Below are 25854 nucleotides of genomic sequence, written 5' to 3'. Positions count from 1 at the left end.
TGGCCGTTGTCAGCTGCAGTCCTATACGAAGCCAAACAGCTGTATGACTTGGCGCGGTTCTTCCCGACTTGGCTGCGCAGGTCTCCATTAGACAACAGATTAGAAGCAGCTTTCAGTCTTCAATGAATGAATGACTACTTTCTTAGAAAACGTCCATCAGAACTCATCAGTGTTTGTCCGGCTTCGTACATTCACGAGTCGTTGTTACATTCGGTTTTTCAGGACCAGAAAAGTGGAATAATGCTAAAAACAGATGTGCCACACAACTGCTGGAGACTGAAGTAGAGGTCCCTCTAGTTAGTATAGGGTCCGTCTCGGTGCCTTTTGATGCAGTTTTTAGAGTTGTTGTGCTTTTCCTCACTTCCATCTTTTATGTGACGGGAGGGTTTTTGACATGAACAAGAACAGGCAGAATAGAATGTAAGAACTTAAAATGTAACTATCATTTTCTTAACATGTCTTCTATATTATAGATTCTGCATAGTGTTGCTGACCGTCAAGGGTCCATGTCCTTAGACCCCCACAATCAGTGAAAACCTCTTCCGTGAGCTGCACACACCTTGACGGGTGCAATAGTGGGTGTACAGAGCTCTGTGAGAGTGAATGTCCGGACCCCTAGAGCCCGTCCACCGACCCTGTATGCATTGTTGAGCTTCAGATTAACACAAAGCAAACATAATTAATGTGTGAACATTCGGAATGTACAACCTACAAATATGAAACGCGACTACAAATAATGTTTAAGGCTAGTTTCACATTAGCGTTTACGACCGCCGCTAAGCCCCGCCCCCTGCCGCGCCTCTGCCAGTAGCTCCGCCTACGGGCGCATGACGCTGCATGCGTCCTGCGTCCCCTATCTTTATCACTGGGGACGCAGGCCGTGCACAGTATGCGTTTGACGGCGCATGCGTCCTTTGGCGGTGCGCCGAGCGCAACCAAAATGCAACAGGTTGCGTTTGGCGCTGGTCGGCGCACCGTCAAAAGGACGCATGCGCCGCCAAACACAGTAAATAAGGTAATAAATAATGCGTTTTAAATATAAATACTGATGAGAGGCCTTTGGAAAGGAGCGCACCATATTAGGTAAAATGAGTCCTACAATGAGTGGAATGCATGAATTATACCTGGAAGAAAGTATCAGCCAGAATAAATGAATGAAAACCTTAGTTATGATGACTGGGCCCAATGGATTTGAACCACTCTCATTGTCATTAATTCAAGTTTTTAAAATAATCAATAGAGGTAAAAAAAAAAATAATGGATACCAAACATGAAATGATTACTTGCCTGATGCTAAATGACCAGTGCTAAAAAGTGGCTGATGACTGAGGAAGATGCAAATAAGTGCCTGTGCATGAATAAGGTGCTATTTAGGAGGATGGTACATACCCGCTCTCTGTGCTTTGCCAACGTGCGTTTCGCCGAAGCTTTTACCTGCAACTTCAGAACGGCGTTTTGACTCATCAGTGGGATGTCATGACCCAGACCCCCACCGGTCAGCAACACTATGCAGTGCTAAAAGCTTAATAAAATCATCGTAAAGATCGATCAGACAGTGACGTTCGACAGTGCTGGACTTTGCAAGTCCTGATAATGGCAATTTAATGTGACCTTGCATTAAATGTGTTGTTTGATGACCCTCACTTCTGCATCTGGGGGCTGATGACGCTGGATTGGCACATGAATAATGTATGGAGCAGGTGTACATTTCCCACTAATCATACTCTCGTCCCTACAGGTATGTACGGACGAGAGTATGTAGAGTAGGTACAGCTAGAAAAAAAATATGCAGCTAATGAATTCTTTTGAGAATCCTGCCATTAGAAGTGGCAATTAAGAACAAAAACAACAAATTCTGAATGAAAATAGAGCAAGGGAAACCGACTACAAACTAAAATGTGTCTATACAAATGCACAGAGCATGGGAAGCAAACAAGGAGAATTGGAACTGCTAATACAGGAAGGAAGATATGATGTCATAGGCATCACTGAAACTTGGTGGCATGATATATATATGATTGGTATACAAACCTTGAAGGCTACAGCTTATTTATTACAAACAGGCGTAACGAGGGGAGGAGGTGTTGCATTGTATGTTAGGAAAACGTATATCTCCACAGAGATCCGAGCTAAAGCGAATGGTAGCTCTGCAGAAACTGTTTGGGTAAGGAGAGCAGATCAGAAAGGATAGACACCATTGTAGGTATTTACTGTAGGCCACATGGACTGACGGAAGATATGGATGAACTCTTTTCACAAAGTATGACATAGTGATCATGGGAAATTTAAAGTATCCAAATATTTGTTGGAAATCTCTCTCAGGCAAAAGTAGTGGGTCCAGAAAATGTTTATCTTATCTTGCCGACAACTGGGAATTTAGGGGACAGCGATCATGCTATCCACGAATTTTGGATTACAAGAGGAGAAAGACAAGCATGGACTCAGACTTTAAGGTTGGACTTTAGAAAGGCAGATTTTAATGGCATAAAAATGAGGGTAGGAAAGGTCTAATGGCTGGCTGTTATAAAGGACAAAAATGTCAAAGAAGGATGGGAGATTTTGCCAATTGTGCAGCAAGAATGTCAATCAGGAACAATCCTGAAAAGAAGGAACTGGAAGCATTTAAAGAGACCAGGAAGGATGAACACAGAACTTAAACATTTGTTAAAAAGGAAAAAAAATGTACCGGTATATTAATTGTAAAGATGGGATCATATCTAAAGAAGAATGTAATGCTATCTGCAGGTAATGCAGGTCAAGCGTTAGAGGAGCTAAAGCCAGTAATGTAGTGAGGCTTGCAAGGGAGACCAAAAGCAATAAGAGAGGATTTGGGGGGTCACCGTGAAGACCATCAACACAATGCAGATGAGATTACAGGGGAGCTCACTCCCTCTGCGATGCCCTGTGATGTCACTGTCACTATTGACAGCGGCATCATGGGTTAAACACCCGCTAAAGGTGCTAGCACCGATCATGGATGTCATTGCAGGGTGACAGATCTCACTTAGCAATCACAGCTCTGTATCTATACAGTGTATCCATATGGTGGTTTGAGGGAACGCAGCTCCCGCAGTGCCATATATATAGCGCATGTTGGAAAGGAGTTAAAATGGAGTACGACAAGGCTCTGTCCTGGTCCAGTGTTGTTCAACATTTTTATAAATGATCGAGATAAGGAACTGAATGTAAACTCATCAAATTTGCAGAAGATGCAAAACTAGGAGGGCTAGCTAACACTAGAGAAGACAGAGAAAGGATTCAGAAGGATCTGCATAAGCTTGAACAATGGGCAGCGACTAATAGAATGGTATTTAACAGGGAGAAATGTAAAATTGTACATCTGGGCAAGAAAAACGAAAACTACATCTATACAATATAACTAAGCAACAGCACTTGTGGAAAACACTGGATATAGGAATAGATCACAGACTGCACAGGAGTCAACAATGATGCAGCAGCAATAAAGGCAAACACAGTTCTGGGATGTATTAAGAGAAGCACAGAGTCTAGGTCACGTGAAGTCATTATCCCCCTCTACTCCTCCTTGCTCAGGCCTCATCTGGAATACTGTGTGCAGTTTTGGGCATTACATTTTAAAAAAGACATTGAAAAACTGGAGCAAGTTTAGAGAAGAGCTCCCAGGATGGTGAGTGGACTGCAAAGTATGTCCTGTGAGGAACGGTTAAAGGATCTGGGAATGTTTAGCTTGCAAAAAAGTAGACTAAGAGTAGACTTAATAACTGTCTACAAATATCTGAAGGGTTGTCACACTATAGAAAGATCATCCTTATTCTCATTTGCTTCACCAAAAAAGAAATACAGATGGCACTCACCGGTTAAAATCTTCTTTATTCTATTTCTTTAAAACATCGGCATAGGGAGGATGGGAGCAGGAGTAGAGATGACGACAGCTGTTTCGCGCTGCAGTGGCGCTTCTACTGGTCTTATTCTCATTTGCACATGGAAACACGAGAAGCAATGGGATGAAACTGAATGGGAGGAGACACAGATTAGATATTAGAAAAAACTTTTTGATAGTGAGGGTGATCAATGAGTGGAACAGGCTGCCACGAGAGGTGGTGAGTTCTCCTTCAATGGAAGTCTTCAAACAGAGGCTGGACAGATATGAGATGGTGTGGTGAATCCTGCATTGAGCAGGGGGTTGGACATTATGACCCTGGAGGTCCCTTCCAGCTCTAATATTCTAGGATTCTATGTGCAGACACGATTCCCAATGCATAAGTGAGCGGCGATAGACAAACCCTTTAAAGACACCACAATTAATGAGTGTTGTGCGTCTTTGATTGTGCAGGATCTCTGTAGTGTCTGATGACTTACTTTGTTCTATTCATCTGTTTCAGGATTATTGAGCTCTGTCAGCAGTTCCCGCATGGAATCACTGATCAAGTCATCCAAAATGAGATGCCTCATATTGAAGCCAAGCAGCGAGCTATGGCCATTAACCGTTTGCTGTCTATTGTAAGTAGTTTTATAAGGTTGTCTTCACACAATGCGGTCGAAGCGCAGTTAAGGTGCTGCCAAAACTGAGTGAGGCGGTTTGGCATTGACAGCAGCTTAATGTGCAATTGTTGATGGCTATATGAGCAAATTTCACAATACAATCTGCATGGATTATTAAATAGATCTCGTAAACCCGGTGAAGCAGTTTTATTTGTTTTAAACAAATTTATATAAGAAGGGAAAATCTGCAGTTACACATCTCAGCCAACGAAAAGTGCATGAGAGCGCATGTGGCTGCTACTTTCAGCTGTATGCATACTTGCCTATCTATCCAGAGAAAATCCACATAGGACAGCAGAACAATATTTTATAACAGTTAGGTCCCCGTCACACACAGTGATCTCGCTAGCGAGATCGCTGCTGAGTCGCAATTTTTGTGACGTAACAGCGATCTCACCAGCGAGATCGCTGTGTGTGACACTTACCAGCGACTGGACCCCCCTCCGGGTATCGCTGATCGCTGTTGGAAAGCCCTGGACATTTTTTTGGTTGCTGGTCTCCCGCTGGCCAGCACACATCGCTGCGTGTGACAGGCGGGAGACCAGCGATCAGCTGGTAACTAAGGTAAACGCAGGGTTTCTAAGCACGGCGCGGTGCTTAGAAACCCTCTGTGTGCCTTAGTTACCAGCGCGCTGATGTAAGGAGCTGGTAACTAAGGTACACATCAGGTATCTAAGAGACGCACGCCCCTTAGAAACCCGATGTGTACCTTAGTTACCAGCTCCGTGCATCAGCGCGCTGGTAACTAAGTACACAGCGACACTGCGCGCTGGGCGTTGCTGGTCCTGATTGCTGGTGAAGCTGTCTGTGTGACAGCTCACCAGCGATCATGTAGCGACTCACCAGCGATCCTGACACGTTGATATCGTTGTCGGGATCGCTGGTGAGTCGCTATGTGTGACGGGCCCTTATTCATTGGTCTTTTGTGTTTTAAAGGGGGGAGCCTGTGACTTCCATTGTCATCCCCTGCTGCTGTGTGATCCTGTGTGTAGCCAGTGGGATGAACCCCCCCCCCCCCCCTCCCCCTCCCCTGCACACACAGACACTGTGTCTACTCTCAGCCCCAGAAGTGTTAGTGCGCGCAGGGCTAAGGCGTTAGATCATGCAGTCCTCCAATGTGAGCGCTGTCAATCACCATAATGGTAGGTCTGTACTGTGTAGGGTGCTAATTGAGTGGGAAGAGCGGCGCACTGAGCTTTTTCCAACCCAAAGGTGTGCTGAAGCCCCCTCATTTATATGTCTAATAAAACTATATAAAAATAAAATGCTAAAATCTGCAGTACAAGAGTGTCAATATAAGGAACTTAGCCCCTATAAGCACCATTCATAGTAACATAGTTATTAAGGTTGAAGGGAGACTTTAAGTCCATCTAGTTCAACCCATATCTAATCATAACTTGCCCTAACATGTTGATCCAGAGGAAGGCAAAAAAAACCCAGTAAGCTTCACATTGGGGAAAAAAATTCCTTCCCGACTCCACATACGGCAATCAGACTAGCTCCCTGGATCAACGCAATATTAAGGAAACTAGTGTATATACCCTGTAATATTATACTTTTCAAGAAAGGCATCCAGACCCTTCTTAAATTTTAGTAGGGAATCACTCATTACAACATCATATGGCAGAGAGTTCCATAGTCTCACTGCTCTCACAGTAAAGAATCCGCGTCTGTGAGTATGCTTAAACCTTCTTTCCTCCAGATGTAGAGGATGCCCCCTTGTCCCTGTCACAGGTCTAAGAGTAAAAAGATCATTAGAAAGGTCTTTGTACTGTCCCCGCATATATTTATACATTGTAATAAGATCACCCCTAAGCCTTCGATTCTCCAAACTAAATAACCCCAAGTGTAATAACCTGTCTTGGTATTGCAGACCCCCTAGTTCCCTAATAACCTTGGTAACTCTTCTCTGCACCCGCTCCAGTTCAGCTATGTCTTTCTTATACACCGGAGACCAGAACTGTACACAGTATTCTTAAGTGTGGTCGCACTAGTGACTTATATAGAGGTAAAATTATGTTTTCCTCATGAGCATCTATGCCTCTTTTAATGCATCCCATTATTTTATTTGCCTTTGCAGCAGCTGCCTGACACTGGCCACTAAATGTGAGTTTGTCGTCCACCCATACACCCAGGTCTTTTTCAGTGACCGTTTTGCCCAGTGTTTTACAATTAAGCACATAATTATACATCTTGTTTTTTCTACCCAAGTGCATGACCTTACATTTATCCCCATTAAAGCTCATTTGCCATTTATCAGCCCAAGCTTCTAGTTTACATAAATCCTTCTGTAATATAAAATTGTCCTCCTCTGTATTGATTACCCTGCAGAGTTTAGTGTCATCTGCAAATATTGAAATTCTACTTTCTATGCCCCCTACAAGGTCATTAATAAATATGTTAAAAAGAAGCGGGCCCAAAACTGACCCCTGTGGTACCCCACTGCTAACCATGACCCAGTCCGAGTGTGCTCCATTAATAACCACCCTTTGTTTCCTATCCCTGAGCCAGCTCTTAACCCACCTACACATATTTTCCCCTATCCTCATTGTTCTCATTTTATGTATCAACCTTTTGTATGGCACCGTATCAAAAGCTTTTGAAAAGTCCATGTACACCACGTCCACTGCATTCCCTTGGTCCAGTCCGGAACTTACCTCTTCATAAAAGCTTATCAGATGAGTCTGACAGGAACGGTCCCTTGTAAACCCATGTTGATAATGGGTCATGAGGTTATTCTTCTTCAGATACTCCAGTATAGCATCTCTTAGAAAACCCTCCAGGATTTTACCCACAGTTGAGGTTAAACTTACTGGCCTATAATTTGAAAGTTCAGTTTTTGTCCCCTTTTTGAATATTGGCACCACATTTGCTATACGCCAGTCCTGTGGTGCAGACCCTGTTATTATGGAATCTTTAAAGATTAAAAATAATGGTCTATCTATGACTGTGCTTAATTCCTGCAGTACTCGGGGGTGTATCCCATCCTGGCCCGGGGATTTGTCAATTTTAGTGATTTTTAGACGCCGCCGTACTTCCTGCTGGGTTAAGCAGGTGACATTTAATGGACAATTTTTATCCCTGATCATGTTATCCGTCATGGGATTTTCTTGTGTAAATACTGATGAAAAAAAGTCATTTAGCATATTGGCTTTTTCCTCATCTTCATCCACCATTTCACCCAGACTATTTTTAAGGGGACCAACACGATCATTTTTTAGCTTCTTACTATTTATGTAGTTAAAGAATATTTTGGGATTATTTTTACTTTCTCTGGCAATGAGTCTCTCTGCTCAATCTTTGCTGTCTTTATTTGCTTTTTACAGAATTTATTTAATCTTCTGTATTTAGTTAATGCCTCATCACTACCTACTTGCTTTAATTCTCTAAATGCTTTATTTTTATCTCTTATTGCGCCCCTTACAGCTCTATTTAGCCATAGTGGTTTCCTCCTATTTCTCGCATGTTTATTCCCATATGGTATATATTGTGCACAGGTCCTATTCAGGATGCTAATAAACGTCTCCCATTTTCTTTGTGTATTTTTATGTCTCAGGATATCGTCCCAGTTAATTGCACCAAGATCATCTCTCATCCGTTGGAAATTTGCTTTCCTGAAGTTTAGTGTCCTTGTAAACCCTCTACTACACATCTTATTAAAGGATACATGAAAACTTATTAATTTGTGATCACTATTACCCAAGTGACCCCCAACCCTTACATTTGATATGCGGTCTGGCCTGTTGGTTAATATTAGGTCTAGCAGTGCCCCCCCTCTTGTTGGGTCCTGAACCAGTTGTGAAAGGTAATTGTCTCTCATAGTTGTCAAAAACCTATTACCTTTGCTGGAATTGCAGGTTTCGGTTCCCCAATGTATTTCAGGGTAGTTGAAGTCCCCCATAATAATGACTTCTCCTTGAGTCGCTGCTTCATCTATTTGCTTTATAAGGATATTCTCTGTTGCTTCCATTATTTTTGGAGACTTATAACAAACCCCTATCAGTAATTAATTATTTTTCCCCCCTCCCCTTATCTCTACCCACAGGGACTCTACATTTTCATTAGACTCATATATATTATCACTAAGGATGGGTTTTAAGGATGATTTTACATATAAACACACGCCTCCCCCTCGCTTATTTGTTCGGTCATTTCTGAACAGACTATAGCCCTGTAAATTAACCGCCCAGTCGTGGCTCTCATCCAGCCATGTCTCAGATATCCCCACCATGTCATAATTAGGTTCCAACAACATTAACTCCAATTCCTCCATTTTGTTGGCGAGGCTTCTGGCATTAGTATACATGCACTTTATGTATCTCTCTGTACCTCTATTCTTTCTTAAATTATTAACTGTTCTAACCCCACCCCCAATGTCATTATTTGTGCCCAGGTCTCCATCTGCACTGTCTTCCCCTCCTATAAAAAGAATACCCCCCCCCGTCCCTAGTTTAAACACTCCTCCAACCCTCTAGCCATTTTCTCCCCCAGCACAGCTGGGGGAGAAAATCCTCTATAAAGATCACTCTTGTGCTGTAGATTTTAGTAATTTCTTTGTAATAGTTTATTTTAGGTTTTTTTTGGGTTGTCAGACTCCTTTTATATTTATGTTGACCAAGAGAAAAAAAACTCATTACTTTTCTAGGGTCAGTTGGATCTGCTTAGAAGTGGCACTGGCCTTTTGTACAGGCTGAAGGACACGCAGACTGCTAGGTGAGAATTATTGATGATACGAGTTTAGAAAATAATAACTTGCGTGAAAAAAAAAAAAGAAAAAAAAAATATACTGCAGTTTTAATGTTGGCCACTAGATGTCAGCACAAACAGCAACATTGCAGCAGATCATTTATCTGCCCCTATTACATTTACGACTGCTGGAATCCCGCTCCATAGACACAAACATCTTGCACCTGAATATTTCTTTGCTTTTATTTTATTTTTTTAAATTCGTTTATTAAACAGCAACAAACAAACATATTAGGTACATAACCAATGTAATGTATACAGGTTCATTATGGTAAAACAAAAATATTTCTTTGATTTGTCACTATAATTATGCTAACAATTTTCCATAAAGCATAGAAAAAATCTTCTATTGTACTGTTTTTGCTTACGGTTACATAGGTATCTGTGTGTATGTATGTGTGTGTGTATATATATATATATATATATATATATAATAATGTTTAGGCTAAACAGATGTTACGACACGGTAATGATACAGAGATAATAGTCAGAACGTCATGAGAGCTGTAAAAGTGTTAGAAATCCGTACAGCCTTGTTCTGAAAATGCTTTTGTCACAAGATCTTGCGGTATAAAATGCATGCATTATTAAATAGATCTGTTTGACCTGCTGAGGCCCCTACTGAGTAGTGTAAGATTTCAGCAGCAGCAGGGAGGAGGGGCACTGAGGAGCTGGTCAAAGAGGCTAAGTGGATATAGATTGAATTTAAAGGGGTTGTTCCATCTGAGGCTTTTATGACATCAATGACACCAGTCGAAAAACAAGTCCGGTCTCCATGAATGTCATAATGGAAAAACCTCTTTACACTTTCAAAAAGGTCTTCTGCATATCTCAAGGAGATGTGCAAGGCAGCACACAATCCTTATGGTTCCATCTGCCTTCCCTGGAAGCAGTGTGTTTAGGAATGACTACCTCTGTAATACAGCATGTATGGTGCACCGTGAGCCCATGCATTTCTATAGGGGTTTGAGGATTTTTTTCTTTTTCGAAGTGGTTAATCCTTTAAGTATATATCGGAAAAGCTGTGGAATTTTGGAAATCACAGGATGGATAGTGATGTTAATGATACGCAAAGGATGAAAAAATGGAAACATTTTCAAAACCTCTCAATTTTGTTCTGTATTGAGTATTGGTCATGCTCTAAATGTATTTAGGAGGCCGTTATGGCACAGCATTTATTAAAAATATATAGAGTAGGACCCCCCATATGAGATTGCCTTGGCGCGGCGGGGTGGCTCAATTGAATTGATCAATTTTTTTGCTAAATATCTCATTTTTGAATACAGCTAGACATTATGTACACATGCACTCCAATTTATGCGTTCTAACCTTAAGCAGTGCTGGCTTCCCCCCCTATTTTCTTGTTGTTGGTTTGTGGCTCACCACCACTGTTGCCGTGCACGCTTGGTTATGTCCGCCATAATTTTTCTGTGTTCATTGTGATGGATTAGGCTGCTGTGCACACACACGGCAGCCCCACCCTGTCCCAAGCTTTATTTAATTGTGCACCTGTGTCTGGACCAACATCGCCCTTCATCTATGTTTGCTGGTCAGGCAATGTGTGGAGGCCATTCCTGATATGTCTGTGTTCAGACCTGGTTGGCCTTCATCTGCACTTGCTTCATCTGGCTTCATGGGAGCGATCCAGTAATGTTCAGGTATAGATTGCACTTGATGTGGTCATGCTCTAAGTGTATTTAGGAGGCCGTAATGGCACAGCATTTATTAAAAATATATAGAGTAGGACCCCCCATATGAGATTGCCTTGGCGCGGCGGGGTGGCTCAATTGAATTGATCAATTTTTTTGCTAAATATCTCATTTTTGAATACAGCTAGACATTATGTGCACATGCACTCCAATTTATGCATTCTAACCTTAAGCAGTGCTGGCTTCCCCCGCTATTTTATTGAGTAAGAGCCCTATGTAGAAATCCCCGCACTTACATGCCTCAGCTGCTATCGTGAGGTTATTAATGGTTGTCTGATGAATGTTCTGCCATGCTGAAGGCACTTTGGAAAATCATCAAGATCTGCTGCTGGCAGCTCCCTTTACAGTTTCCGATCACTGATGTACAGGATGGAAGACAAGTCCAGAAAGGCTGCAGGCCATAATAGCATCTTTAGACCATGTGGGCTGCTCACAGTAACATGAGCAATATGAGGCCTGGCTTGTTAAAAAATAGGTCATGGTACATTTTGAAGAAATGGGTGTACCACAGAGCCGTTAATGTGCCTGGGCAACACCATGAAGAGGTCTTCACAAGGGAATGTCACACTGATTATGGTAGGGTGGCATAATCCGGTGTCACATCGATTTGGCCTTGGAATCACTGGTACAGTCATTTCTCCAGTGTCCCAGGAGAATTTTTTTTTTTTTTTTTAACACCAGGCCACATGTTGCTCATCCTACTGTGAGCAGCCTGCATAGCTAAAATGTGCTACCATGGCCTGCAGCGTCTCCAGACTTCTCTCTTATTGAGCACTTCTCGGCTGTCATTGGTCAGCAATTGCAAAGGGAGCTGCCAGCAGCAGATCTTGATGATTTGCATGTTCAGGTGCATTCAGTGTTGCAGAACCATTTTAGACAGCCATTAATAACCTTACTGATAGCAGCAAAGGTGTGTGAGGCTATGTGCACACGTATGCAGAAAATTTCTGCATGAAAACCGGACTCCTTCCCAGAACACGGCATTTTTTTTCCCACGCGTTTTTGCCGCGATTTTTTCCAGAGCATCCCCAGACACATAGAAAATAGCCAGAAATGCGGAATTTACCGCGAAATTAATGAGCATGCTGCGTTTTTTACCGCAAAGCGTTTTTTTGCGGGAAAAAACGCATTAATATGCACAAAAAGTGCAAAATGCATTAAAATGAATGGGAAGCTTCTTTTAGGCATTTTTTGAGCGGATTTTTTGGTAAATCGGCGGGAAAAACGCAACGTGTGAACACAGCCTAAGTGCGGGGATTTCTGCATGTGGTGCTCGTACTCAGTACTGAATAAATTGAGATGTTTAGAAAACTTTGCATTTACTCTGTCGCCTTATTGGGGGACACAGAACCGTGGGGTGTTATGCTGCTGTCCACTAGGAGGCGACACTATGCATAATCTGAAAAAGATTAACTTTGGCTCCTCCTCTGCAGTATACACCCCTGGACGGCGTCAGCCTTCTCCAGTTTTTGCTTAGTGTCGCAAGGAGGCACACCTAAGATTTTTTTCTCTTCCGTTTTTTTCCTTAATTTTTTTCAACGGATTACAGATGAATAAAAGCGGGTCTCCAGTGAGACCCCCGGCATGGCTCCCTCCTCGGTCCCCTATTAAGGGGTACCCGGTTGAGGTTGAGATGGCTCTTCCCCATGTCGCTCCTTCCCCAGTCCCTCGGGTACTGGTTCGAAGTCGAGAACCCCCCCTCCTTCCCCAGTTTCCTTGGGCTCTGGGTTGAGGTCGAGGGTAGGACGAAGCCCCCTGACGGTGACAGCAGCACCCTCCCTAATCCCCCCTCTGGGGGCATTAGGTAGGGCCTGTACCAGGCACCATTCGGCCACTTACATGTCCAGGGACCCCAGCCCAGCTGCGGGCTCCTGTTTGGACCGGGGGAGGTGCAGGCAGGCATGGCACTTGTCAGAGACAGGGCTCCCGGCACCCCTGTCTCTGCGGCAGCACCAGCTGCATAGCGCCTCAAAGGGACCCCCCACAGGGCCCAGGTGGCGCTCATGTCCCCACCGCTAGCCTACCGTTCAATCCGGGGGGGTCTGGTTGGAATCCGACCCTCCCCCGGACAACCGCGCCGTCCTGGAGCCCTTCTGGGCATGAGCTATCAAATTTAGGCCGCGGCTTCGGCCTAGCCGAAGTCGCCGCCTTATTCCCGCCCCCCGGCCCACGAAAAATGACACTACAGTGTCATAGAAGGGGCGGATCGAGACAGGAAGGGCGCGCTTTTACATAGCTCCGCGCGCCCTTTTCAGCTCTCCGTCCCCTTCCCCCTCCACCTCAGAATCCGGTGGCCATCTTGCTGCACCTGAAGAAACTGAAGGCAGCACAGCAGTCTCTGGGGGGCACAAGAGGACTTACCAGCGCTGGACCTAGGGGGAGCACCGGTGGGGTAAGAGCACAGCTGGGTCCTTTGTACTCAGCTGTGAGTTCCTGTAACCTATAACGCTCCCCTACCCCTCCTTTCCTCTGCGTAGATACACCTGTAGGGCCTCTGCGAATAGTTACTATGTCGGGCTCAAAAAAGGACCAGGCAAGACTGCTTTTGCGCAGTCTGCACAGCCTGCAAGGCCACTCTCCCCAGCGGCAGCACGTACCCGCACTGCTGGGACTGTACCCAAAGAACAGCAACGCTTCTGCGGCCGCTACTGCGCCAGAATGGGCGACTCAGATGTCGCAGTCTATAGATAACCTGACCTCCTCACTACTGCAGGCTCTGCAGGGTCATGTCTCGACTATGAACGTTACCCAGCAAAGGGACGTCCGGTATCAGGAACAGGCCGCTTACGACAGTTCGAGACGTAAGCGGACCCACAGGTCGCGTTCATCTGCGTCCTCACATAGCACTAGGTCGTCCCCCTCCAGGGAGAGACAGTGGCTACAGGTCACCGAGACCGTCCCCTGATACAGAGAGACAATGTGGATCTCCACAACGATCCCAGACCACACAAGACTCAGAGGGCATATGTGACTCCAACTCAGATAACGAAACAAGGAACGCTCTGCTCCCTTGTCCCCCTAACAATGCTGCGCTAGTTGAGGATATAATCTCTTCCATCCTTCGGGTGCTAGACTTTTCTGATCCAACCCCTGAAGTACCAGAACACAAGATTTCCTTTGAAAGTGTTCAGAAACCATCTGAGGTCTTTCTTGATCACCCGGAATTTAAAAAAAAAAAAAAAAATACTTTCTAAGCATTTTTCGCAGCCTGAGAAAACGCCAATCGCAAATACTTGAAAGCAAAGTACCCCTTCCCACAGAAGGACACTAAGGATTGGACAGATCCGCCTAAAGTGGATCCTCCAGTCTCTAGGCTGACAGCACAAACACTTCTCTCGCTGCCTGACAGCTCAACCCTCAAGGACGCAGCAGACAGACAGGTAGAACGCATGGCTCGTTCAATCTTCGAGGCGGCAGGTGCCTCTTTAGCTCCTGCATTTGCTTCAGTTTGGGCAGCCAAGGCCATTATGGCCTGGGCTGATCTATTACAACAGGGCCTCCAAGCTTCAAATCCTCAGCTGGCGGACCAGGCGGTGCAAATTGCAGTAGTGACAGATTACATGGTCCATGCAGCGTTGGATTCTGCAAGAGGGGTAGCGGAAATAGCATCAAATGTCATCACAATCCGGCATATTCTCTGGCTAAGACAATGGAAGGCGGATGCGGCCTTAAAGTCCTTAACAAATCTCCCGTACTTCAGGGGCCGTCCTTTCGGTGGAAAGCTGGATACAATGATATCCAATGCTACCGGGGGTAAAAGTACTTCCCTCCCTCAGCTGAAACCAAAACGCACGTTTAAAAGACGTAATCAATCTCGTTTCCGTTCCTTTCAGAATTCTTCAGGCTAGTCATAACAGTTCCCCTCTCAGGGACAACACACGGGCGGCACAGAGGCCGGACAGAAACTGGCAGTCAAAGGAAAGCCAGGCAAAATCCAAGGGAGGGAAAGCTCAGACTTTTCATTCATCATTACTCATCCCCTCCGGAAAACACCCCACTTGTAGGCGGACGACTGCTACTCTTTCAGCAGGTCTGGCTGCCTATTACAGAAGACAGGTGGGTCAAGGAAATAGTGTCTTCAGGATACAAAATCGAGTTTACTACCAGCCCACCGCACAGGTTTTTTCTCTGTTCCTCCAAAACCTCCACTCAAAGCTCGAGCCTTCCATCAAGCGGTTTCATCCCTCCTGCAAGCAGGAGTCATAATACCGGTTCCAGCAGACGAGCGCTTACGAGGGTTCTACTCCAACCTGTTCGTGGTGCCCAAAAAGGAGGCAGCGTCCGACCCATACTAGACCTCAAGCAACTGAATAAGTATGTTCGAGTTCGTCACCTTCGCATGGAATCCCTCCGGTCAATCGTTGCGTCCATGGAGGAAGGAGAATATCTCGCCTCCATAGACATACAGGACGCATACCTGCATATACCGATTGCTTCGCCCATCAGATATTTCTCAAACTCGCAATCAACCAAGACCATTACCAGTTTGTGGCCCTCCCGTTTGGTCTCGCCACGGCTCCCAGAACATTTACAAAGGACATGGCAGCTACCATGGACGTTCTGCACTCCAGAGGCATAGTAGTCGTTCCATACCTGGACGACCTCCTCATCAAGGCCCCCACCTTCAAGGACTGCGAGGTCAAAGTCTCAATCACGATCGACACTCTGAGTCGCCTGGGATGGTTAGCCAATTTACAGAAGTCCTCGACTACCCCAAGTCAGTCTCTGACCTTCCTGGGGATGCTATTTGACATCTCCAGGGGTCTGGTGATCCTCCCCAGGGACAAGGCACTGGCCCTCCATTTGGGAGTTCACACTCTCCTCCGCGGTTTCCCCCGATCTCTCCGGTATGCCATGAGCGGACTGGGCAGGATGGCAGCGGCAATGGAGGCAGTACCATTTGCCCAGATTCACCTCAGACCCCATCCTCAAGTCCTGGGACAGGAATCTGTTCTCCCTCAAGAGAGAGTTCCGGTTATCAGCGAAAACCAGGAGGTTCCTGCACTGGTGGCTCCAGCCAACCTCGCTTGCAATGGAAAAATCCTTTTCTCTCCGGTCACTGAAAGGTTTTGACCACCGGCGCAAGCCTTACAGGTTGGAGCGCGGTACACCTACATCACAGAGCGCAAGGCAAGTGGTCACCAATGGAAGTGACCATGCCCATCAACATCTTGGAAATTCGGGCCATCTTCCTGGCATTGAAAGCCTTCCATCACTTGCTAGCAGACTCTCATATCAGAGTTCAGTCGGACAATGCCACGGCGGTGGCATACGTGAACCATCAAGGCGGCACCCGCAGCATCCAGGCGATGAACGAAGTAACACGTATCCTACACTGGGCGGAGGATGCGAGGTCGGTACTCTCTGCGGTCCACATTCCGGGTGTGGACAACTGGGAAGCCGACTATCTGAGCCGTCAAGGAATGGACTCGGGGGAGTGGTCTCTCCATCCCGAAGTTTTCCATCAGATCTGCCATTGTTGGGGGACCCCGGACGTGGTTCTGATGGCATCCCATCTCAATGCCAAAGTTCCCAATTTCATGGCCAGGACGCGCGATCCGCAGTCGCTCGGAGCAGATGCCCTGGTTCAGGACTGGACCCAGTTCCAGCTTCTGTACATTTTTCCACCCCTTCCCCTGATTTCCAGAGTCCTGAGGAAGATCAAACAAGAGGGTGTTCCCCACCATCCTATTCACTCCAGACTGGCCCAGGCGTACATGGTACGCCGACGTAGTGCAACTCACAGCAGACGCTCCCTGGCGTCTCCCCACACGTCCCGAACTTCTGTCACAAGGCCTGTTCTTCCACCAGAAATCAGGGGCTCTCAATCTGACGGCGTGGCCATTGAGACCTGGTTTTTGACCCAAGCAGGTTTTTTCATCGGACGTTGTTAAAACCATGATCAGGGCTCGAAAGCCAACTTCAGCCAAAACTTACTATCGTACCTGGAAGGCTTTCTTCACATGGTGCGCATCCCACTCCCCTATTCTCTTCCAAAGGTCCTCGGTTTCCTTCAGTCAGGCCTGGACGCCGGGCTATCCCTGGGCTCGCTTAAGAGCCAGGTGTCAGCGCTTTCAGTGCTCTTTCAGAGGCATTTTGCTAACAATCCGCAAGTGAAGACTTTTTTCTCCAAGGGGTTTCTCGATTGGTTCCCCCCTACAAACATCCGTCGGAGACGTGGGACCTCAACCTGGTCTTGACAGCACTACAGTCACCTCCTTTTGAACCCCTAAAGGAGGTCTCACTCCGCTTTCTATCACAGGAAGTGGTTTTTCCTGGTGGCAATCACCTCGCTACGCAGGGTGTCCGAACTTTCAGCTCTTTCCTGCAGACAACCCTTCCTGGTTTTTCATCAGGACAAGGTGGTTCTCCGTACAGTGCCATCCTTCCTTCCGAAGGTTGTGTCCACCTTCCACCTCAATGAGAAAATCTCATTACCATCTCTTTGCCCGGTTCCCGTTCATAGAGTGGAGAAGGCTCTGCATACGCTAGACTTTGTCAGGGCATTGCGTATTTACGTGTCTAGGACTGCTCCCTTCCGGAAGTCTAATTCACTTTTCCTTCTTCCAGAAGGCGTTCACAAGGGCCTACCGGCTTTCAACGCCACCCTTGCTAGGTGGATCAAGTCCACCATTCAAGAAGCTTACCGCCTTAACAATTCTGCTCTTCCGGCCGGTATCACGGCTCACTCTACGCGGGCGGTAGGGGCCTCTTGGGCCATTCAGCATCAAGCCTCGGCACATCAAGTGTGTAAGACAGCCACTTGGACTAGCCTGCACACATTTACAAAACACTACAGAGTGCATACCCAGTCCTCAGGGTATGCGAGCCTGGGTAGACGGGTCCTGCAGGCGGCAGTACCCCAAATTTAGGGAACTGTCAGTACAATATTCGTCCACTGCTTCCCACCCAGGGACTGCTTTGGGACGTCCCACGGTTCTGTGTCCCCCAATAAGGCGACAGAGTAAAGGAGATTTTTGTGTACTCACCGTAAAATCTCTTTCTCTTAGCCTTTAATTGGGGGACACAGCTCCCACCCTGTTGCCCTTGCGGGCCGTTGTTACGTTTGGGTTCTCATATTGTTTGAGCTGGGTTCTCATATTGTTTGAGCTCATTTATGGTAGCCTTCTTACAGGCATGGTTATGTTTCTGGTATATTCCTCCTAATGCTTTTGCACAAAACTGGAGAAGGCTGACGCCGTCCAGGGGTGTATACTGCAGAGGAGGAGCCAAAGTTAATCTTTTTCAGATTATGCATAGTGTCGCCTCCTAGTGGACAGCAGCATAACACCCCACGGTTCTGTGTCCCCCAATTAAAGGCTAAGAGAAAGAGATTTTACGGTGAGTACACAAAAATCTCCTTTTTTCATAATTTTCATTTGATTAACATGTCAAGCCATCCTGAAATTTTCAGAATTCCACGACTTTCCCTTTTTGTCGTTTGTAGTTTCACTGTTGAGGTGTATGTAATTTAAACAAATCACCTTGTTGTTGTTTTTTTCACCCTCACTTTCTGGTATGTAGCAAAATGAAAGGTTCTGATAACCAGGAAAAGTTAGTCTATCAGATTATTGAAGATGCTGGCAATAAAGGTACGTTTCACGCTGACCATTCTGCTATCGGCCATGTTGTCATTTTCTCTTTTTGTGACGTACTATAAAAACAACTGAACAATATCATGACCTTTTTCTTTGTGGTATATTGTGCAGACCCTCAACGTGTCTGCCTGGCTAGCTTGCTGACATTAGGACGCCTTCTCACCTGCACATGGATGTGTCATATCGATGTGAATAACATGAACAGTTATTGGCAGTGTTTTTATAGAATTAATAATGATCTGTAATGCACATGTATGAACGAGCCCTCAGGAGGTCTTTAAAGAAGAGCCGGAATACAAAGAGTGGCGTTTGGGCCTCTGTGCACTCCTGCCTGTCATACCGCACACAGGCACAACATTAAGGCTGTGTGCCCACGATGCGATTTTTTTTTTTTAAGCGTTTTTGCCGCAATTTTCGGCGCAAAACCGTTTAAAAATCGTGTACAGAACGCCCCCCATGCATTCCTATGGCATTCCGCACATGCTGTGCTTTTTTCCGCGGCGGAATCGCATCGCGGAAAAAACCACAGCATGATCATTCTTTTGTGCGGAATCGCAAAGAATTGCCGCGATTCCGCACCCATAGGAATGCATGAGAATCGCTTACTTCCCGCATGTGGCTATGCCCACCATGCGGGAAGTTAAACGTCTCATGTGCGGTTGGTACCCATGGGGTGGAGGAGAGGAGGCTGTCCTCCAGGCCCTGGGTACCATACCCCTGTAAAAAAAAAAAATAAATAAAAAATAAAAAAAAAATCGGGGTATATTTACCTTCCGACGTCCCGTGCTGCATTCCCGGCCTAAGCGTTCCCAGTAATGCCTTGCGGCAAGGTCCTGTGATGACGTAGTCTCGCGTGACTCTAGCGGTCTCATGAGATCGCTATAGTAACGCGAGACCAACGTCATCGCTGGGAACGCTGAGGCCCGGGATGGCAGCACGGGACGTCGGAAGGTAAATATACCCCGATTTTTTTATCATTTTTAACATTCTATCTTTTACTATTGATGCCGCATAGGCGACCTCAATAGTAAAAAGCTGCTCACACTTGTCAAACACTATGTTTGACGAGTGTGACCAACCTGTCAATCACTTTCCAAGCGATGCTTCAAATCGCTTGGAAAGTGCTTGAGAAAATCGCGGTAAAATCACGGTGAAATCGCACGGAAAAAAACATGCGATTTCTGGGAAGGAGTCCGGTTTTCATTTTGCGTTTTAAAACGCTACGTGGGCACATAGCCTAAAGAAGTTTTCTGCTACTTGGACAACCCCCTCTCATTCCTCATGTTTGACCCCATTAAAATAAAAAAGTTTATACTCTCCTTCCATACCGGTGAAGATTAGGCATCAGGCTGACATGTTATCACCTCATGTGAGCCCTGGGAACGCGAGTGTCGACACCACTGGAACAGCTCCGGCACAGGCGGTGAGTATAAGTGTTTTTCATTTTATTGGGGGTCTCGCATTAGGAATTAAAAGGGCTTGTCCTAGTAGTGGAGAACCACTTTGAAGGCAGGATTTCAGTTTGGCGTCGACAGGTGACTAGACAGTGGCCGGTGCAATGCCTGCTGGGAAGTAAAGGAAATTCCAGCACCTATAGAGCTGGCAGAATGCGGATAAGTTGAAGCATCCTCAAAAAGGGTGAATGGAATGTTTTAGAACATGACTATCAGGTTTTAGGGTTAAAGGACAAGTACACATAAAAATGTATCTGTCACCAGATTTCACTAGTGTCAACTGCATTCATTAGTATATAGAACTTGGACATCATATGACTAATGTACTGGTATTTTTTTATCCATGTCAGAATGGTCAAATATTATTTTAAGTTTACCTGCATTTTATATTTCCAGCTAGGGCTGATCCCATAAAATGCTGATTATTATTCCGGCATTATCAGAGTAAGCACACCAGCTTGGTCAGGTTTAACAGATCTACTTAATGTTTTAGGATATTTCACTGTGTATACAGATCCTAAAATGTTCCTGAATTTTCTAGGAATATGGAGCAGAGATATACGATATAAAAGTAATCTTCCACTTACTGAGATCAACAAAATCCTAAAGAACATGGAAAGCAAGAAGCTCATTAAAGCCGTCAAGTCAGTAGCGGTAAGAAGTCATTGTTCTTTCTTTAACTTCCAACATATATTACTTTTCAGTGGAAAAGGAGGTTTATTAATTTGTATTGATGTCATTCATAGTAAAATAAAAATAAAGAGCTAAAATAATGTGGTTATAAAATATCTAATATAAAACTGAATATATGTATGTAATGTATGTGTGTATCACCAACCAATCACAAAGCATCTTTCATTTCACCAGAGCTGTTCAAAAGAAGCTGAGCTGTGATTGGTTGCTATGAGCAACAGTTTTCCCACTTGACAACACCTCAGCAGACACTGACATGGTGGGAGAAATCTAGCATCCCCAGGAACATAAGCTCCCAGTCATTGTCTGCCTCCCAGAAAGGAGCACAGAGCACATGACAGAAATGAATCCCCTACCTCCCGTGGATCATTGGTATGCAAGTTAGGGCAAATCCACTCAGCGTTTTGGTACTGACCCCAGGCCTCTGTTAAAGGGATCTCCAGTATGGAAGTCGGGGCCAATTGCCTTCAAATGCTCTGGTACTGACCACAGGCTCTCTTAAAGGGATCTCCTGTACTCAAGTTAGGGCAAATCCACTCAGCGCTCTGGTTCTGACCCAAAGCCCCTCTTAAAGGGATTCCCGGTATGGAAGGGAGGGCAAATCCAATCTGCACTTTGGTACTGACCCCAGTCCTCTCTTAAGGGGATCCCCGGTATGGAAGTCAGGGCAATTGCCTTCAAATGCTCTGGTACTGACTCCAGGCTCTCTTAAAGGGATCTCCGGTATGGAACTTAGGACCGTTCCACTCAGCGCTGTGGTTCTGACCCCAGGGTTCTATTAAAGGGATCATTGGTATGGAAGTCAGGGCAAATCCACTCATCGCTCTGGTTCTGACGCCAGGCCTCTCTTAAAGGGATCACCGGTATGGAAGTTAGGACCGTTCCACTCAGCGCTCTGGTTCTGACCCCAGGCTGATGGGATGATGTGGGATATTAGGGGTAGTAGTCCGGTGGCTCTGATGGGATGATGTGGGATATTAGGGGGAGTAGTCCGGCAGCTGTGACGGGATGATGTGGGATATTAGTGGTAGTTGTCCAGTGGCTCTGGCTGACGGGATGATGTCGGATATTAGGGGTAGTAGTCCAGTGGCTTTAACGGGATGATGTGGGATATTAGTAGTCCGGTGGCTCTGGCTGATGGGACGATGTGGGATATTAGTAGTCCGGTAGATCTGGCTGATGGGACGATGTGGGATATTAGTAGTCCGTTAGATCTGGCTGATGGGATGATGTGGGATATTAGTAGTCTGGTGGCTCTGGCTTATGGGACGATGTGGGATATTAGTAGTCCGGTAGATCTGGCTGCTGGGATGATGTGGGATATTAGTAGTCCGGTAGATCTGGCTGATGGGATGATGTGGGATATTAGTAGTCTGGTGGCTCTGGCTGATGGGACGATGTGGGATATTAGTAGTCCCGTAGATTTGGCTGATGGGACGATGTGGGATATTAGTAGTCCGGTAGATCTGGCTGATGGGATGATGTGGGATATTAGTAGTCCGGTAGATCTGGCTGATGGGATGATGTGGGATATTAGTAGTCCGGTAGCTCTGGCTGATGGGATGATGTGGGATATTAGGGGTAGTTGTCCAGTAGCTCTGGCTGACAGGATGATGTGGGATATTATAGTGAATGTGGCTATGCGGAGTGGGCGGGGCTCTACACTCAGCTATATATATATATATATATATATATATATATATGTATGTAGATATAATCATTATAATTTGTTATAACTAACCGTAGTTAGTCACTATGCCCGGGCAGCGCCGGGCTCTTCAGCTAGTAATATATATATAATAAATATGCACACCCTTTAACCTACTTTGGCGAAATACTCTTTGAATGTATGACAGCATTCAGTGTTTTTGGGTAGTAGTATATCAGCATGGTACATCTAGAATTGGCAATCTTTGCCCACTTTTCTTTGCAGTAGCTCCAAATCTGTCACATTGTGAAGGCATGTCCTGTGTACAGCGCCCTCTTTAGGTAACCCAGAGTTTTTCAGTTGGATTCAGGTCTGGGCTCTGGCTAGATAATTCTAAGACTTTGGTCTTCTGGTAAAGCCCTTCTTTTGTTGATTTGGAGGTATGCTTAGGGTTGTTGTCATGCTGAAAGGTGAAATTTCTCTTCATCTTGCCAGAAATTCCTGCAGCTACTTTAATGTTGCTGTGTGCCTTTTGGCAGCTTCTTGGATTAGCTTTCTTCATGTGTTTTTTGAGGGTCGTCATGTTTTGCGTGATGTCCACGTTGTGCCAAATTGTAGACACTTACTGGTGATAGTCTTCACAGTGATCCAACAATGAGATCCCTTTGCTGTGTTGTCAGCTGTTTACGGACCATGGCTTTTGCTGTAAAATGCAACTAAGAAAATGTGAGGAAAATCCTACTAGAACAACTAAACTTGATATGGGGTTAATCACTGTAAATGATGGCAGCTCTGTACTGATGCTACTATTTAATATGAGTTTAAATCTGGCAAATTCTTAACACATCCCCAATTATAAGAAGGTGTTCACACACTTACACAACCACATCATTATAGTTTTGTTGTTTTTATTTTCCTCTCCAAATAATTATAGTTTGTTTCTCAATGGATTTGTAGAGATTATGGGTGATATTACAGATGGAAAAAGTTCTGAAATGATTTTCTTCTTTGGTCCGTTTTTTTTTTTTTTTTACATGACAAAAATCTGGCACTTTAACAGGACTTCATAGACTTTTTCCGTATCCTCTATACGCGTGGGTAAAACTTCAAATGGCCGCAGTAACTTAATATCAAGACATACAGTTTGTAAAACAACAATATCTATATATTTTTTTTCCATTTAACACCATTCAAAATCCCTTTTAAAAAGAACTTACAAATATTTACTAGAATTTATATTACTTCTGCAGTAACAATTATGGAACATGATTTTTTAGAATTGTACTGTGCTGTTTGTTCCTTGGTTATTCCTCCTGAAAATGTATGAAGAAATTGACTCCTGGGGGTTTCCAGCTGGGAATGTGTCTCCGCGTAGTCTGTCACTGTCTAGTCAGTGCTGTTTGGCCACGTTCAGTATTTGGTCAGTATTTTACCTCAGTATTTGTAAGCCAAAACCAGGAGGGGAACAATCAGAGGAAAAGTATAATAGAAACCCGTCACCACTTCTGTATTATCACCCACTGCTGGTTTTGGCTTACAGATACCGATGTAGAATACTGATCAGATACTGAACGGTTCAACATGGCCTGAGTGACACACCTAAGGAAAGTCTCCGGGTTACCAACTTGTTCCATTTATATAGGTTTGTTTATAGCCTGAAATATGTATGCGAGTTAGAAAATGGCGAGGGGAAAAATCATTCCTACTCCCTTCACTGCACTTCTGAGTGCTCCAACAGCCTCGCTGCTCCCTACTCGCCATCTGGTCCTCCAACAGCATCGCCCCTCACCATCTGGTCCTCCAACAGCCTCGCAACTTGTCATCTAGTCCTTCTTTCCTACATTGGGCTCCACATCTCCTGCCTTTTCACTGTAGGCCAAGACTTCTCAACATGTCCAGGCCCCAGAGATTACTAGATGTCAGTCTTGTCGTCAACATTACTACCTTATGATGCGCAGTAACCTCCAGAGCATGGATGTGGCGGGAAGTCTTGGAGATGCTGTGCGCGATGCGGCAGAAAGTAAGACTGGTCGGAGAGGCTGCAGGAGTCAATGTTAGTATTTCATTTTTCAGACCAATACTTGCATCTCCAGCCGCCTCTCTGCCGTCTGGTCCCTTTTTATTCTGTTGATTGCTCCGTATCTCTTTTCACTGTAGGCCAGGACTTCTGGACAAGTTTAGGTCAAAGCTCACTGAGTGTCATAAAGTTGCAATGACGATGCAATGTTATTGACCCGCAGTGAGCTCCGGCCTGGAAGCTGATAGAAGTCCTGTCCCACGGAGATGCAACACGTGACAGTGGAAAAAAAAGAGGTCTGGATGGTGGCTGGAAAGGTTAGCTGTGAGGTAAGAGGGTTTTGTTTAATAACTTCTGACGTTTACAACTGAAGATTGTATGTAAGTTGGATGCTCGTAAGTTGGGGACTGCCTCATTTTAACGAGGAGAAACACCACACTAATGCTCAATCTATTGCTAAATGTTCCGAAGGAATAACAGCGGAACTGCAAGACACAAAGTTTCATTTAATGGAGGGTAGACTGGAGAAATAGCAGAATATATATTAAGGTATCAAAATGAGGATGTTTGGCCGATCAAGGATGATCTTTTTACATTGTAATTAATTGTGTTCTTTCTTTTCTTCAGGCTTCCAAAAAGAAGGTGTACATGCTGTATAATGTGCAACCTGACCGCTCAGTGACTGGCGGGGCATGGTATAGCGATCAAGACTTTGAATCCGAATTTGTAGAAGTATTAAATCAACAGTGTTTTAAATTCTTGCAAACTAAGGTGATTCGCTTTAAATTATGAGAACTAAATACGTGCTGTACGTCGTTTTTAGCTGTCCAATACATAACCATTGTTTATGTGATAGAAGGACGGGTGACAAACCCATAGTGGTTCTTGCTCCCATTGTCAACGACCCATGCAATACAAAAAGAGAGGGACCATATACGGACCTCAGCTCCTGCAAAAATGTAGGTGACGTGGTTGCCGGCTTCAGGAAAGTTTTTTCTTATTTGTAAAAAAAAAAAAGGGCATGTAATGAAATAATAAAACAAGTACCGTATATACCTAAGTATAAGCCGAGGCCCCTAATTTTGCCACAAAAAACTGGGAAAACTTATTGACTCGAGTATAAGCCAAGGGTGGGAAATGCAGCAGCTACTGGTAAATTTAAAAAATAGATACTAATAAAAGTAAAATGGTGGCCCCATAAGATGCTCCATATTAAAATACGCCCCATATAATGCTGCACAAAGGTTAATGGTGGCCCCATAAGATGCTCCATATTAAATTACGCCCCATATACTCTGCGCAAAGGTTAATGGTGGCCCCATAAGATGCTCCATATTAAAATACGCCCCATATACTCTGCGCAAAGGTTAATGGTGGCCCCATAAGATGCTCCATATTAAAATACGCCCCATATAATGCTGCACAAAGGTTAATGGTGGCCCCATAAGATGCTCCATATTAAAATACG

The 25854-nt window shown here is 44.9% G+C and overlaps 1 protein-coding gene across 2 annotated transcripts in view; it reads left to right on the top strand.

The window, feature by feature from the left end:
* POLR3F (RNA polymerase III subunit F) overlaps positions 1-25854 on the top strand; it is a 47388-nt gene that overhangs the window by 2720 nt on the left and 18814 nt on the right. The window contains exons 2-6 of one of the 2 annotated variants that reach the window (XM_073557442.1): positions 4362-4479; positions 9167-9234; positions 18501-18568; positions 20570-20682; positions 25014-25157. In XM_073557442.1, coding sequence (XP_073413543.1) covers positions 4362-4479; positions 9167-9234; positions 18501-18568; positions 20570-20682; positions 25014-25157 — 511 coding nt within the window. The remainder of the gene's footprint in view (positions 1-4361; positions 4480-9166; positions 9235-18500; positions 18569-20569; positions 20683-25013; positions 25158-25854) is intronic. The other variant, XM_073557443.1, reaches the window with a different exon arrangement.

This window comes from Dendrobates tinctorius, unplaced genomic scaffold (assembly GCF_039654945.1).
Source record: "Dendrobates tinctorius isolate UK_male_01 unplaced genomic scaffold, ASM3965494v1 ptg000250l, whole genome shotgun sequence".
Taxonomy (NCBI): Eukaryota; Metazoa; Chordata; class Amphibia; order Anura; family Dendrobatidae; genus Dendrobates; species Dendrobates tinctorius.
This window is presented reverse-complemented; position numbering and strand designations above follow the sequence as displayed.